This window comes from Salvelinus sp. IW2-2015, linkage group LG13 (genome assembly GCF_002910315.2).
Source record: "Salvelinus sp. IW2-2015 linkage group LG13, ASM291031v2, whole genome shotgun sequence".
NCBI classification, from domain to species: Eukaryota; Metazoa; Chordata; class Actinopteri; order Salmoniformes; family Salmonidae; genus Salvelinus; species Salvelinus sp. IW2-2015.
Window position 1 is genome coordinate 26,126,140 of NC_036853.1, and position 16,125 is coordinate 26,142,264.

Consider the following 16,125-nt stretch of genomic DNA (forward strand, 5'->3'; position numbering starts at 1 on the left):
ATATATTCATAACGTAAAATAAATAAATACAGGCGATCGCGTCTATGGTTGTTGCAACGGCTTTGTGTCGCCTACTGGTTAAATTCGTGTCTTTTCGCACGAATTAAGTAGCACAGAAATTTGTGTATTTTCGCACAAATAAAGTAGCACAGAAATTCGTGTATTTTCAAACGAATTGAACCACCCCAAAACACCCAAAAATGCACAAAAACGCACGAAATCTGCTGAAATACATTTTGTACATACTGTATATGCGCGAATTGAATGTGAGGCTGGGCTGGACAGCGCTATATCAAACTAAGCTCTACAGTGAATCTCGTCAAATTGGCAAATACAAATTAATATAGTTTAATAAGGGCCACAAAGTGCTGTATAATTATTTTATGTTTTATTCAATGGCCGTTGTACGTTTTAACTGTACAATTTAAACCACCCCGAAATCTAAAGAAAACAAGTATACCTAATGCATTTGACTATAAGGATATACAGCTCTGGAAAAAAATAGATACCACTGCAAAATTATCAGTTTCTCTGGTTTTACTATTTATAGGTATGTGTTTGGGTAAAATGAACATTTTTGTTTTAATCTTTAAACTTCTGACAACATTTCCCACCAAACCCCCCCCCCCCCCCCCGAAGAACACCATCCCAAGCTGAAGCATGGGGATGGCAGCATCATGTTGTGGGGGTGCTTTGCTGCAAGAGGGACTGGTGCACTTCACAAAATAGATGGCATCATGAGGGAGGAAAATTATGTGGATATATTGAAGCAACATCTCAAGACATCAGTCAGGAAGCTAAAGCTTGGTCGCAAATGGGGTCTTCGAAATGGACAATGACCCCAAGAATACTTCCACAGTTGTGGCAGAATGGCTTAAGGACAACAAAGTCAAGGTATTGGAGAGGCCATCACAAAGCCCTGACCTCGATCCTATAGAAAATGTGTGGGCAGACCTGAAAAAGCGTGGGCGAGCAAGGAGGCCTACAAATCTGACTCCGTTACACCAGCTCTGTCAGGAGGAATGGGCCAAAATTACCCAACTTATTGTGGGAAGCTTGTGGACTTCTGACTTCAACTGTGTGTGTGTATATATATATATATATATATATATATATATATACTATATATATATATATATATATCATACACCACACACACCACAAACACACGGAAATAGCACATCACTAATGCAACCCAAAACTATTGAGGTTATTTTAGAAATTGGAAACCAATGACATGATACTGCACTAGAAGTGAGAAAGAAATGGTATATGCTCTACCATGGTGACTACTACAGCACATCTGTAATCACCATTTATAACATTAACATAACAGAACTAAAAACACTGAAAACAGTTATCAAATAGTTAGTTTATTTGTGACGTCACACACATCAATCTCACATACATGAGTGTGATAAGAATTATTCCATAGTGTTAACGGTTCGCTGCCTTATGTAGACTACTCTTCTAAAATGCATTTTATTCCCTCAAAGTGCCAAAACTGCATCATAATACCTCTCCAAATATGGATTCCATCTGTCATAGTACTTAACCAGGTAATATCACAACACTATCACAAAAACCCATCTGAACAATGAGTCAGAGGATTGCAGTGCATTCTGAATAGAAAGACACTTGGCTGATAAGTTGTGGTTCTAATGTCTTAAAGGGCCACTGCGGTCAAAAATGACCAAATCTAGCTATTATCAGGTGTCCCTTGTTCTGGTCATTTTTCAACCTAGAGGAGGCTGTTTTAGTGTTATGTTAATCCTGATAATGAATCAATGTCATTCATCCCTTTTGAAACAGAGTGGTGCTTATTTCTCTGGCAGGCAGAGCCTACGGTTTACAGTTGCAGCCTGGTCCCAGAGCTGTCATTCCAAAGCATCACAATGACCACAGGAGTTATAGGCTATACAGCACAAACTGATTTGGTACCAGGCCTATACAACGGCTCCTACACTTTGGTAACACTTGACACAATGCACTTTGCTTCGTTCACATAGGAAACAAAACAGGACATGTCTTAGGATTCGTCCCAAATGGCACCCTATTCCCAACATTGTGCACTACTTTCATCCAGGGCTCTAGTCAGAAGTCGTGCACTGTATAGGGAATAGTTTACCATTTGACTAACATTTAGAATGATCTTCTTAGTATTTTCAGATAGAAGTGTTGTTCACTCTTATGTTAATATATTGCATTCTGGAAATAAAGTTATGTTCCCTTGGCTTGGACTGCCATTCACTTAGTGCAAAATAACAACATAGCAATACCTCTGTTTAATGTTATTGGTGTTCATACAAGACTCAGATCACAGATCTCTGTCCTCATACTTTTCATTATGTCCCGTAATTTTTGTATTTTATTAACAGACTAGGATACCCACCTTAGAAAGAGCAGTACTTTAAAATCAGCCCTCTAAATCTGGGATGGTTGGTTCACTTAAGTTAGGTACATGCTTTCATTAACCAGCATGCTGAAATGTATTCTAATCTATGAAATTATGCAATGATCCTACATCAGTCCTTCCTCCAAAGGGAAAATCATCCTGCCAGAGAAGATAAGTATGAGATAAGAAAACGCATACAGTACATTGAGATTGGCTACGTTCCCATTCTCTACCCTCCTCGTGGAGTGTGGACTCGCACATTCCCCCACATGGATTTAAAATAAATGCATTGGTGCAAGGAATAATGCTGTAAACTCCCTTCAGCCATGCTTGCACCAATCCAATGCATTTAAAAGTATGAGGGAAGGTGAATGAGTGCTCACTTCTGGAGAAGGGTAGAGAATCGGAACGCAGCCCATGTTTGTGGAAGAAATGTCTGGCAATCAGTTATCCATGGGTCTTGACAACACTAAGAGTGATATGTCACTTTCAGTCTAAAAATACAATACATTATAAACATTAGATATGCAATAATTCATTAGATAAACATTTTCAAGTCCCAAAAAAAACAACTATTTACATATACAGTATATACACAGATACTGGATTCCCATTGACCTTCGGATACGGCAGGTTTTATATCCGTACCCCAAATGGCACCCTATCCCCTTTAAAGTGCACTACTTTTGACCAGGGCCCATAGGGTTCCTGTCAAAAGTAGTGTACTATATAGGGAATAGGGTGCCATTTGGGACACAACCACAGTTATTGTTTGATACTGGGGCTCTTTAACCATGTTCAATAGAGACATCACTCTCCAGTACATCATTCCCTCCGTATGATAAAGACAGACACAAAATGGCTCTATACATTTTGATGGTTCACTTAAAAATGCGATAAAAAATTAAAACTGATTGAATGAAGTGTCATCATCACCATAAAGCGTAAAACATTCTATTGCACAGTCTCTCTGTGTGTTGTGTCTGTTGTACCATGGTTGGTGTTGTGGGGCTGAGGGAGAGCCCATAGTTTGGTTGCCTGGGTGAGGTCACCGTAGATGGGGTAACCCCCATCCACTCCCTTGGTGGTCAGTCTGGCTCTGTGGAGCTCAAGAAGCTAAAGAGCCTTCATGTTGTCCTTCTCTGATCCATCCACTTGGGGATCAGACCAGAGCAACTCACTGATATGATCCTCCTCAATCTGGTTTTGGCAAAACAAGAATAAAGCAAACTGAGTAACACAAAGAAAACAGCCAACTCCACCACAGGTGTGATTCTGCGATGACTTCACTTGATGACAAAGATGACACGTTCCACTCCAAGCTTCCAAAGATTCCATTCCAAGAAGCTCCCTACGTTGGACTCCCATAGACAGACTTAGACGTCATGCTCCTGAGGAGTGTGGCTTGCTACCATGGACACCACCTGTATTAGATCAGAACAGCCCTGATCAGCCTCCATTAGGCTAGCGATGGTGCCCATCACCCAGTTACCGGGTCACACGGTGGTGTGTTTGTGGGTGCCGTTGGGAGGCACAGTGAGAACCAGACCCTCCCCATCATCATCCCCCTCACTGTCTGTATCCCCCAGCCTATTATCCAGATCCAGGGAGGGGTGCAGCCTGATGAGGCTGGTGTGGCTGCTACTGCTCTGCTGAGGGTCCAGGTGCGAGGGGGTCTTGCCTGCGTCTTCGTCTGAGGATTGGTACGACTCATCGTCTGGTATGTAGTGATTGACGATGCGGATCCTGTCAAAACTGGGCTGATTGGACATGCTGCCTGCCCTCTGGCCTTTTAAGCAGCGGATCTGTGGAGACAGACGAGGGGTGTTTAACAGGGGCGCATGCGGAGTGTAATGGGGACAGATCCATACATCGCCACGGGAAGAGGCCCTGAGAACATTTGAGTTGTTGCTCTTTATGGAAACCACATGCACAAACTACAACAAAGACAATGAGGTCAACACTAATGAAAACATCAGTTCTGAAATATCGACAATGGGAGGAGATGGATTTCTAAACGCATGGAAGAGGCACGTTCACACTCATTGGTAGACGTGTGTTCATTCACTGATCATGCTCCTCCCTTCCACAAAACAATTAATTACACATCATATATTCGGTATGGGCTGCGAAACTAGTGAAAGATGGGTCAGATAGGTCAGGTTAAAATGTTGTTCTGGACCACACCTGCCCTGCCTAGAAGTCACCTGGATCAACCTGCCTCGCAAAGACAAACATGTAGGGAGAGAGACACACTTAGAGAAATGACTCAATTTAGTTCTTGTACCGGTACATGTCACTTTCCTCAAATACCAGGGCTTTAAAAAACTACCAATTTATGACAGAGATCAGTGATTTCAAACTACAGTTTGACTGACACAAGTGTGCAAAGAAAGTTAAGTGCTAAAAGCCAAGAGCCATTTGAGACGTCTTTTTGATCCTGAGAGAAATTAGTCAACTTTGGTTTCGCGCAACTCTCTGTGGCTGACTGTAAACCCAGCACTCTTATGAGAATGTGTGATTGAAATAGCACATTGTGGGCGGCACACTTTTACCCCTTCTTCTTTTCCTTGGTCTGTCTACACTGAGCCTTTGGTCTCACTACTGCTCTACTGCTGTCACCAAGAAATGCAGAAATTGGGCCTAATAATTACCCACTGACAAAAATGGAATAACTAGAATATATATGTCTCTATATTTAACCTATCCTGCTACTTTTTTGTCTTTAAATTCTTATAACCATATTTCATCTTGTGTGTGCAAATAAAAACAAATTCAGTAGTCTTGTCAGTATTTCCTGCTAACTGTAGCATGTCCAGGATTAGATATCTCAGGTCATGGGGGAGGGGTTTATACATCCAGAACATGGCTATGAGGTCATTTCTTGTCACTCAGAACCTGTCACCAACAACACTTCAGAAAGCATGATTCACAGCTTCACAGCCACCCATTCTTCAGCACCCCCTGGCCACACCAACAGCCCTGGTTGTGTCCCAAATGGCATCTTATTCCCTATATAGTGCACTACTTTTGAAATAGTGCACTATATAGGGAATAGGGTGAAATTTGAGATGCAACTGAGTACAGCCCAGAGGAGAGGTGGGGCAGATTCTGTTCTAACCGACCTGCCTGACTGTTTGCCTCCACGCCTGCCTGACAGACAGATTGCCTGGCTAACTGACTGCCTGGCTGACTGCCTGTTTGACTAACTGTGACTGACTACCTTGACTGTTTTTCGGCTTGCTTGACCGACTGTTTAACTGACTGCCTGGCTGGCTGCACAGTCTTGATAGGAGACCCAGAGCGACACAATGCATGATTTAGTGCAGCTCAGTTCAACCACAAGTCTACCAGCCTTTTGTTGTCCTCTTTTTATTTTATTTTAGGAGGAGATAAAAATCTGACTACATCCTCCCTGGTAAATCATTGATTTGCTGGAAGAAAACAAGTTGCTTTGTTCTTCTACTTCTCTTTTCTGTTATTTTCTTTCGGGGGGGTTGGGGTTCCACCACTCTTTTCACATTATAACAGTTGTTTATAAAATGTGCCAAATGTCATATTACAATACCGTGCACACACATTACACAGAATAAAAGGGTGCATCAGGTTCTGCATATATAATCCTACAAGAGAATCCTACATTCAGGCCTGATCAGGTGTTTGTATTATATGAAGGACACTATTCTGATCAAAGATGGCCCACTCTGCTGAAGTGATTGTGTCAAAGTCAAACCGGCAAACCTGTAGCTGATCTTGTAGATGTCTATTTATGTGATGAAATTCATAACCTTCAAATCCTTGATCTAGCTATTCGGATGAGAATAGCCAGCTGTGGTGCACACAGAGGAGCACAAGTAGTTTATGAGACTCCATTCCGTTCAATCTGGGTCCTCCATTGCTCTCTCAGTATGGTGAAGAGTGGGTTTTAGCGTTAAAATAATAGAGTTACAGGAGAGGGGTGTGTGCTGGTACATCAACACCCTCAGCGCAGGAAGCTTATGGGTGTAGTTTACACTTCTACAGTTGGCTTCAAAATAGACAAATCTGAGCAAAAACACGTGAGAAAAATAGCAAAAAAAATAGTCTCTGAAAACAACAGGTACAAGCGGTGTTTGTTATTCCCCTGGTTCAGTATTCCCCTGTTGTAACTGCTCACCTCATGTTTGAGCTCAGCTATCTGGTCCTTCAGGTCTCGGATGTACTGACTGGAGTCTGTGTTGTTCAGCTGGCCCTGGACCTTCCCTTCTTCTTTCTGTAGGAACAAACAGAAAACATGTCTTAAAGCATAGCTTATCATTGTTCCTCTAAGCATAAGACCACTGGAGAGGCGATAATACGTTTGTGACACTGTGGACGCTTTAAATGTTGGAAACCTTGAGCTGTTACTAGGGCAACTTGATAAGCAGATTGGGAGGGAGGGAGACAACTACCACCAGACAAGAGACACTTGAGCTATCTCATTGGAAAACTTGCATAACAGAAGCATCCTAGAAGATATGTACAGAGTGACTGTTGACTTAGTAAAAGATGGAGGGGGGCCTAGCTATACTAACAAGATAGATATAGTCGTTGGTATCGTTTTCCTCTTTGGGCCCTGGGGATGAGCCTAGTAACAGTCAAACATGACACGTGCTGTTTACCTTCATCAGCGCAGACAGCTGCAGCAGTAGGAGACACACACATACCCCATTATAAACCTAAACTTATTCCTGTCTAAAGCCTGGGATAGTTTATAAGCACGCACACACGCACGCAGACAGACACAGACACAGACAGACAGACAGAAAGACAGAGAGAAAGAGAGAGAGAGGGACATCGTCACAGGCTGAAGGGTTCAGGCTAACCACAACCTGCAACGTGGGAACAGGGGAGGGGGGAAAATGGGGAAGATGTAAAACGCAGGGGTGGGGTGGGTGAGGTAGTGAGCTGAGAACCACCTCTGTCTGACCCAACACCTCAAAATGTATACAACGTTCTCGATTCCTGTGGTCAGGTTATGGTTGAGAGGTTGAGGGTGTAGGCCTAGGACCCTGACAAGCTGCTGACAATGTGAGATCTAAGCAAGCAGCTGTTCTTCCTGGAATCTGTGTTTTTCTTGAGGTTCCCTCCCTCCCTCCTGACAGAGCTAGTGATAAGGGAGAGGCAGTTAGCAAGACTTCCTCGTACTCAGTTGTGTGGATCCCCAGGTGCCAGGGGGTTAGGGGCTGTGGCCAGACACGTCAAACGTCTTTAAGTCATGTTGTGCATCCCAAATGGCACCCTATTCCCTATATACTGTACTACTGATTAGAGCCTTTGGGCACCCATTGGGCTCTGGTCAAAAGTAGTGCTCTATATAGGGAATAGGGTGCCATTTGGGATGCAGGAATGGCTTCCTTCGCCTGCCTGCGCCCCTCTAGTTCTATGCTACACCCACAGCAGGTTAGTGTTTTTCATAATGAATGTTGTTCTGAAGGCAGCTCTGCCGAGTGGTCACTAGCTGGCAGTGTCACAAAGCCATAAAATCAGATTTTAAACCTAACCACACTGCTAACCCTAATGCCTAATCATAGCCTTAAATGAAGACCAAAAAGCCAAAATTTTTGTTTTCATGAATTTTTACAATATAGCCAACTTCGACTTTGCAGCTGGCCAATTTAGAGGAAACCGTTCAGTTCTTCCTCCAGGACAAGACTCATCTCAAAAAACGCCAACCTGCTTTCCCAGACCTCCCAGAGGTTATTGTTGTACAGCTTTTGGCTAGTGACATGGTGGCTTGTTTCCCTCTGACAGATGGGCATTTCAGCATGGTTTAGATGGCCAGATCTCGTGTTCAGTTTCATGCTTGTTCTCTCTCTACAATCAGTCTTGGTTTATATGGCTATGGCAGAGTAGCGTTAGATTGATTCTGTGCAATCTCGCGACATATGGCCAACACAAAAAACCAATAGTTACCCCAATAACAATAGTTACACTAATATAATTAGTGTTAAAAACAAACACCTATAGAAACCACAAGACAGGAAACATTACTTTTTGACAAAGGAGATGACACTTAATTTCTTTGTAAAAGCAAACCACCATGTAAAACTGCAGACACAATTCTCAAGAGAGGAGTCCAAAAACACTGAGGAACCTCTAATAACCACTGAATTTGCWACAGCACATTCTAAAGCCCCCTGCTAAATATACATCTAAATCTGGGGAGCATATCATGCATGCAGAAGGACAAAATCATAGATAGGCCTCCAACAGTTGTCAGTTTGTCTTCGCCTCACAGTAGGAAGTGGTTTCTTGTCTTGTCTTGACAAGAAGATAGCCGAGCTGTGGTATTATCATGGGTCACACATACATTCAGCTACTTTCATACTGCAAAAACGTTGGATNCCCCCCTCCCTCTCTCCTGACAGAGCTAGCTAGTGATAAGGGAGAGGCAGTTAATAAGACTTCCTCGTACTCAGCTGTGTGAATCACCAGGTGCCAAGTTGTGGCCAGGGGGTTAGGGACTGTGGCCAGGGATGTCAAATGTCTTAAGTCATGGGTACATTCCAAATGGTAACCCATTCCCTATATACTGCACTACATTTGACCAGAGACTATGGGCAGCCATGTATGGGGAATAGGGTGCCATTTGGGACACAGCCATGGCTCGCCTGACTGCATCCCTCCAGGTCTACACAACACCTCCACCCTCCCCCGTAGGTGGTTGTTGTCCTACGGCTGTTGGCTACTGACATTGTTGTTTGTTTGTCCTCTCGACATTCAATCTTGGTTTACAGTGCCTCCACATTTTGTTGTTACAGCGTGAATTTTTAAAGTGGATTAAATTGAGAATATTTTTGTCGTCTCTGGTCTACACACAATACCCCATAATGTCAAAGTGGAATTATGTTTTCCCGAAATGTTTGCAAAACAAATTGAAAAGCTGAAGTGTTCAAATCCAACACAACACAGAGTACCACTCTCCATATTTACAAGAATAGTGGAGGTTGCATCATGTTATGGCTATGCTTGTAATCGTTAAGGACTGGGGAGTTTTTCAGTATAAAAATAATGTATGGAATGGAGCCAAGCACTGGCAAAATCCTAGAGGAAAACCTTTCCATCAGAAACTGGGAGAAATTCACCTTTCCGCAGGTCAATAACCTAAAACACAAGGCCAAATCTACACTGGAGTAGCTTACCAGTGGCCGAGTTACAGTTTAGACTTTCATTTGCTTGAAAATATATGGCAAGACTTGAAAATGGTTGTCTAGTAATGATCAACAAGCAATTTGATAGAGCTTGAAAAATATAAAAATGGGCAAATATTGCACAATCCAGGTGTGCAAAGCTCTTAGAGACTAACTCAAGAAGACTACCAAAGGTGATTCTAACATGTATTGACTCAGGGGTGTGAATACTTATGTAAATTACATATTTCTGTATTTCATTTTCAATACATTTTCAATTTATTTTTATACATTTTGAATTCAGGCTGTAACACAACAAAATGTGGAATAAGTCAAAGGGTGTGAATACTTTCTGAAGGCACTGTATATGGCTGTGGTAGAGGAGCGTTAGATTGCACAAATTTAATCTTGTGACACGTCATGTCCATAACAGGGTCACTTTGTGACTTTTTCCCAATTAACAATAGTTGCTTGCGCCCAATGTCAAACTAGCTGTGAGCCAAGTGAGTGCTCTTTCGTGTTCAGTGTCATGCTCTCTACAATCTTGTGGCACATGTCCCATCCAAAGAACAATAGTTGCACTAACGCTATTAGGGTAAAAAAAAAAAACAAGCATAGATACTATGACAGGAAATGTGACTTTTTGACCAGTTTCCTCACACACAATAGAAATGATGACAAACAACACGTAATTTGTTTGTAAATGCAAACCACCATGTATTTACCGATAAAACTGCAGACGCAATTACCAAGAGAGCAGTCCGAAAACACTATGAGGAACCTCTAATAACCACTGAATTTGCAAAAGCCCCTCTGTTAAATATACATGGAAATCTGTGAGGCAATCACGCATGCAGAAGTACAAATCATAGATAGGCTTCCAACATGTCACCTCTGGTTCTAGCTGTCAGAGTGTCTTCGACTCACAATAGGAAGTGGTTTCTTCTCTTGACAAGAAGATAGCCGAGCTGTGGTATTACCATGGATCACATATACATACAGCTACATTTATACTGCAACAGCAATGCAAAAACCCTGATGTCCATTTTACTATACATTCGGTTTCACTGACTGAGCGCTTTACCTCATGATACATATTTATGTACCATATTTATTATATTTATGGTAGTTTAGTACTGGAAGTTCCTCGCAAACCTAGAATTGTGAAATTCTATCAATAAAAAAAATACCATAAATAAATGCCGCACTGGTGGTGAATACTTTCCATCAGCGGGCCGTAGTGTAGGTGGGACATAGTGAAGTGTTGGTTAGAGGAAGATAGGCAGACAACCGCGGGGGCTTTTTCAAGGTAAGAGTACGACAGTGATGAGGGGAAAAACTGCAAGGTGTAGTGGGCAGAAGTGAGGCGGCACTCATCGGATGAGTTCACTAAAGCTACACATCATACATTACTATTTGGAGGTGAAAAAAAACCCAGATTTAAAAAAAACGAGAAAGGAATATCTGAAGTTGTCTACTTTTGTGTGCGAACCACCCTCCAATTGGTTATTGGTTTAACACACCAAACAATTACTATTTAAGTTGATAGGACCTGCTTTCTTCACTTTTTGGGGAAAAGTGCCTTGTACTGTAGCTCGGCTCATGATCACAGTCTTTTCACAAAGCCCAAACCTCTCATTTTAAAGCATGCCATCAGACACATTTTATGTGTCTTTTACGTGAGGTGTTAAACGCAGTGGACAACAATTTATCAGTCATTGCTTTCTTGCACTCCTTCTCCTGGGCCTACAACCAGAGCGACTGAAGGCAAAGGTAAGACGGGGCATCTACCCACAACCTTTAGAGCTGCAACCAGGTTCTCAAACCACAAACCAAGAGCTCACCACTGGCACCACATGGCATGGGCTCTGATTAACACAAAGTGGTTATTTAAAACCTTCAAGAGCTGGTAAACGTCTGTCTGGCAACTACCAACTGCAGTAACTATTAGCTTCCATACACATATTCGAAGACAGCTAAATCAAAAAGAAACTCAGTATAATGAAGATTGACATGATCATAAGTGGCAAATAATGGTTTCATTGCAGGACCCGCGAGAGTGAGGGGGCGGTACTCGGTAGTGGTGAACGCTGGTGTTGATGCAGTGTTGTTGTTGAAGAACCTAGTAACAAAACCTCAGACCACACTGTGTGTGTGTGTGTGTGTGTGTGTGTGTGTGTGTGTGTGTGTGTGTGTGTGTGTGTGTGTGTGTGTGTGTGTGTGTGTGTGTGTGTGTGTGTGTGTGTGTAAATATGGAGGGGATGTTGGTTTAAAAAAAGTATATTGACACTAAATAACCATTTACACTCTTGCCCGTATACAAGCTGAAAATTGAAGATTTGTGCACTGATTAGCGCCTAAATTGGAATGCAGTGGCTTTACAGTAACATGCTATAAATGACGTCAGAGCTCAGGCTCTGCGCTTCACAGAGCTGTATGGGTACCCTCCAAGCTCATCATTAAGCTCGGGGCCCTGGGTTTGAACCCCGCCCTGTGCAACTGAGTCCTGGACTTCCTGACGGGCGGGTGGTGGAGGTAGGAAACAACACCTCCACTTCACTGATCCTCAACACAGGGTCCCCACAAGGGTGTGTGCTCAGCCCCCTTCTGTACTCGCTGTTCACCCATGAATGCGTGGCCACGCACGCCTCCAACTCAATCATCAAGTTTGCAGATGACGGAACAGTATTAGGCCTGATTACCAACAATGACGAGACAGCCTACTGGGAGGAGGTGAGGGCCCTGGCGGAATGGTGCAAGGAAAATGACCTCTCCCTCAACAAAACGAAGGAGCTGATCGTGGACTTCAGGAGACAACAGAGAGAGCATTCCCCTATTCACATCGACAGGACCACAGTGGAGAAGGTGAAAAGCTTCCTCGGCGTACACATCACTGACAATCTGAAATGGTCCACCCACACAGACAGTGTGGTGAAGGCGCAACAGCGACCTCCTCAACCGCAGGAGGCTGAACAATTTTGGATTGGCCCATAAGACCCTCAAAAACTTTTACAGATGTACAATTGAGAGCATCCTGTTGGGCTGTATTACTCGCCGGGTACGGCAACTGCACCGCCCACAACCGCAGGACTCTCCAGAGCGTGGTGCGCTCTGCCCAACGCATCATCGGGGGCACACTGCCTGCCCTCCAGGACAACTGTACAGCACCCGATGTCACAGGAAGGCCAAAAAGACCATCAAGGACATCAACCACCAGAAGGAGAGGTCAATACAGGTGCATCAAAGCTGGGACGAGAGACTGAAAAACAGTTTCTATCTCAAGGCCATAAGACTGCTGCCCTATGTACATAGACATGGAATCACTGGTCACTTCACATACTGTTTTACTAATTTCATATGTATATACTGTATTTTAGTCAATTGCTCGTCATAATATTTATATATTTCTTAATTCTATTCTTTTACTTTTAGATGTGTGTATTGTAATTTATGTATTTTTGTTTTACAGCTTCAATGCTCTGGAGCCTGGTGTTGTCGCCAAGGAGTGTTCGGACTAAGTGGGGACCAGGTTTCAGCTGCAGCGCAACGCTGACATCCTTCCTCCCATAGATGGTCTGCTTGTACAAGCACCACCTGGACGGGACACAGCTAGATAAAACGTATCTTCCAATGCATTTCAACAATATTGCCAGATGGTGAGGAATGGATTACATCCGACACTTCTGCTGCCGGTCAACCGTCAAACCACTCGTTCGGGTGAGTATGTTAGATAAGTAGATAACTGGTACTAGCTAGCTAGTAGCTACTTTTGGTTATAAAACATTATTTGATGTTGGCGAGCCAGGTTAGCTATGATACCACAGATGAAAGGGGAATGATACTGTAGCTAGTTAAATACAACATGCTAACGTGTAATGTGATGTAGCATGTCAGAGGAAGATGTGCATAGCTCACGTTAGCTAGATACCTTGCTAACAACAGCTAACTGTAGCCCATTGGCATTTAAGGTCAATATAGGGCAGGCACTTGGAGACTACCTTGGTAGCTAATCATAGGATGTAGCCAGCTTGCTATTGCAGCAGACGACCACACCGGGTTCCACTCCTATCAGCTAAAAACAAGAAGAAGTGGCTTCAGTGGGCACGCAATCACCAACACTGGACAATTGAGGAGTGGAAAAACATGGCCTGGAACATGACAGCGAGTTCAGTTTACTTGAGTGGCCTGGTCAGTCCCCAGACCTCAACCTAATAGAACATATTTGGGATGAGATGGAACGGGCTATTTGGAGCATGAATGTACTGCTGTCCAATCAACAGCAACTGCGTGATGCCATCGCGTCAGCATGGACCAACATCCCTGTGGAGTTTCCGACACCCTCTAGAATTCCCCGAAGAATTCAGGCTGTTCGAGGCAAAGGGGGGTCTGACCCAGTACCAGATGGGTGTGTGTATATGTACACTGAGTATAAAAAACATTAAGAACACATGCTCCTTCCATGACATAGACTGACCAGGTGAAAGTTATGATCCCTTATTGATGTCACTTGTTAAATCCACTTCAAACAGTGTAGATGAAGAGGAGACAGATTAAAGAAGGATTTTTAAGCATTGAGACATGGATTGTGTTTGTGTGCCATTCAGAGGGTGAATGGTCAAGACTAAAGATTGAAGTGCCTTTGAACGAGGTATGGTAGTAGGTGCCAACCACACTGGTTTGTGTCAAGAACTGCAAAGTTGCTAGGTTTTTCATGCTCAACAGTTTCCCGTGTGTATCAAGAATGGTCCACCACCCAAAGGACATCCCACGCTTTCAACACCTTGTAGAGTCCATGCCCCGACGAATTGAGGCTGTTCTAAGGCCAAAAGTGGGGGTGCAACTCAATCTTATGTTCTTAATGTTTGGTATACTCAGTGTATATCATGTTGTGTATAGACATTACTGACAGTATATTAATAGAAAAGGTGTGTACAGCAGTTATATAGGATGAGCCTTGACAAGAATACAGTATATAAATAGGAAGTGGGTAAATGTAAACATTATTGAAGTGACCAGTGTTCAATGACTATGTACTGTACATAGGGCAGCAGTCTCTAAGGTGCAGGGTTGAGTACTGGGTGGTAGCCGGCTAGTAACAGTGACTAAAGTTCAGGGCAGGGTACTGGACGGTGGCTAGTGGTGAGTATTTAATAGTCTGATGGCCTGGAGATGGAAGCTGTTTTTCCAGTCTCAAGGTCCCAGCTTTGATGCACCAGTACTGTCTCCGCCTTCTAGATGGTATGTACAGCCTTGCCCTATAAAAAAAATATCACAATTTGAGTTTGCTATTCACAAGAAACATTGCCTGATGTGAACCATGCCTCGAACTAAACAAATCTCAGAAGACCTAAGATTAATAATTGTTGACTTGCATAAAGCTGGAAAGGGTTACAAAAGTATCTCTAAAAGCTTTGATGTTTATCAGTCCACGGTAAGACAAATAGTCTAAAAATTGAGAAAGTTCAGCACTGTTCCTACTCTCCCTAGGAGTGGCTGTCCTGCAAAGACGAATGCAAGAGCACAGTGCATAATGCTCAATGAGGTTAAGAAGAATCAGTGTCAGCTAAAGACCTACAGTAATCTCTGTAACATGCTAACATCTCTGTTGACGAGTCTACGATACGTAAAACAAGAATGGTGTTCATGGGAAGACACCAGGGAAGACGCCACTGCTGTCCAAAAACCCCCACATTGCTGCACATCTGAAGTACGCAAAAGTGCACCTGGATGTTCCACAGCGCCTCTGGCAAAATATTCTGTGGACAGATGAAACTCAGTTGAGTTGTTTGGAAGGAACACACAACACTCTGTGTGGAGAAAAAAAGGCACACCACACCAACATCAAAACCTCATCCCAACTGTAAAGTATGGTGGAGGGAGCATCATGTTTGGGACTGCTTTGCTGCCTCAGGGTCTGGACATCTTAATATCATCAACGGAAAAATGAATTCCCAAGTTTATCAAGTAATTTTGCAGGAGAATGTTAGGCTATCTGTCCACCAATTGAAACTCAACAGAAGTTGGGTGATGCAACAGGACAACAACCCAAAACACAGAAGTAAATCAACAACAGAGTGGCTTCAACAGAAGGATATACGCCTTCTGGAGTGGCCCAGTCAGAGTCCCGACCTCAACCCGATTGAGATGCTGTGGCATGACCTCGAGAGCAGTTCACCAGACATCCTAAGAATATTGCTGAACTGAAACAGTTTTGTAAAGAGGAATTGTCCAAAATTCCTCCTGACTGTTGTGCAGGTCTGGTCCGCAACTACAGAACACAATTGGTTGAGGTTATTGCTGCCAAAGGAGGGTCAACAAGTTATTAAATCCAAGGGTTCACATACTTTCCCCACCCTGCACTGTGAATGTTTACACGGTGTGTTCAATAAAGACATGAAAACATATTTAATTGCTTGTGTGTTACTAGTTTAAGCAAACTGTGTTTGTCTATTGTTGTGACCTAGATGAAGATCAGATCAAATTTTATGACCAATTTATGCAGAAATCCAGGTATTTCCAAAGGGTTATCATACTTTTTCTTGCCACTGTCTATCTATCTATCTATCTATCTATCTATCT

At 43.0% G+C, this 16,125-nt stretch overlaps 1 protein-coding gene across 6 annotated transcripts in view; it reads right to left on the minus strand.

Moving 5' to 3' along the window:
* Positions 1-1,357: 1,357 nt before the first annotated feature.
* Positions 1,358-16,125, minus strand: part of LOC111972365 (ecotropic viral integration site 5 protein homolog) — a 96,193-nt gene continuing 81,425 nt past the window's right edge. For all 6 annotated transcript variants that reach the window (XM_023999398.2, XM_023999395.2, XM_023999396.3 and 3 more), the window contains 2 exons: positions 6,552-6,647; positions 1,358-4,200 (listed from right to left, as the gene is read on the minus strand). In XM_023999398.2, coding sequence (XP_023855166.1) covers positions 3,892-4,200; positions 6,552-6,647 — 405 coding nt within the window. In that variant the 3' untranslated portion in view covers positions 1,358-3,891. The remainder of the gene's footprint in view (positions 4,201-6,551; positions 6,648-16,125) is intronic.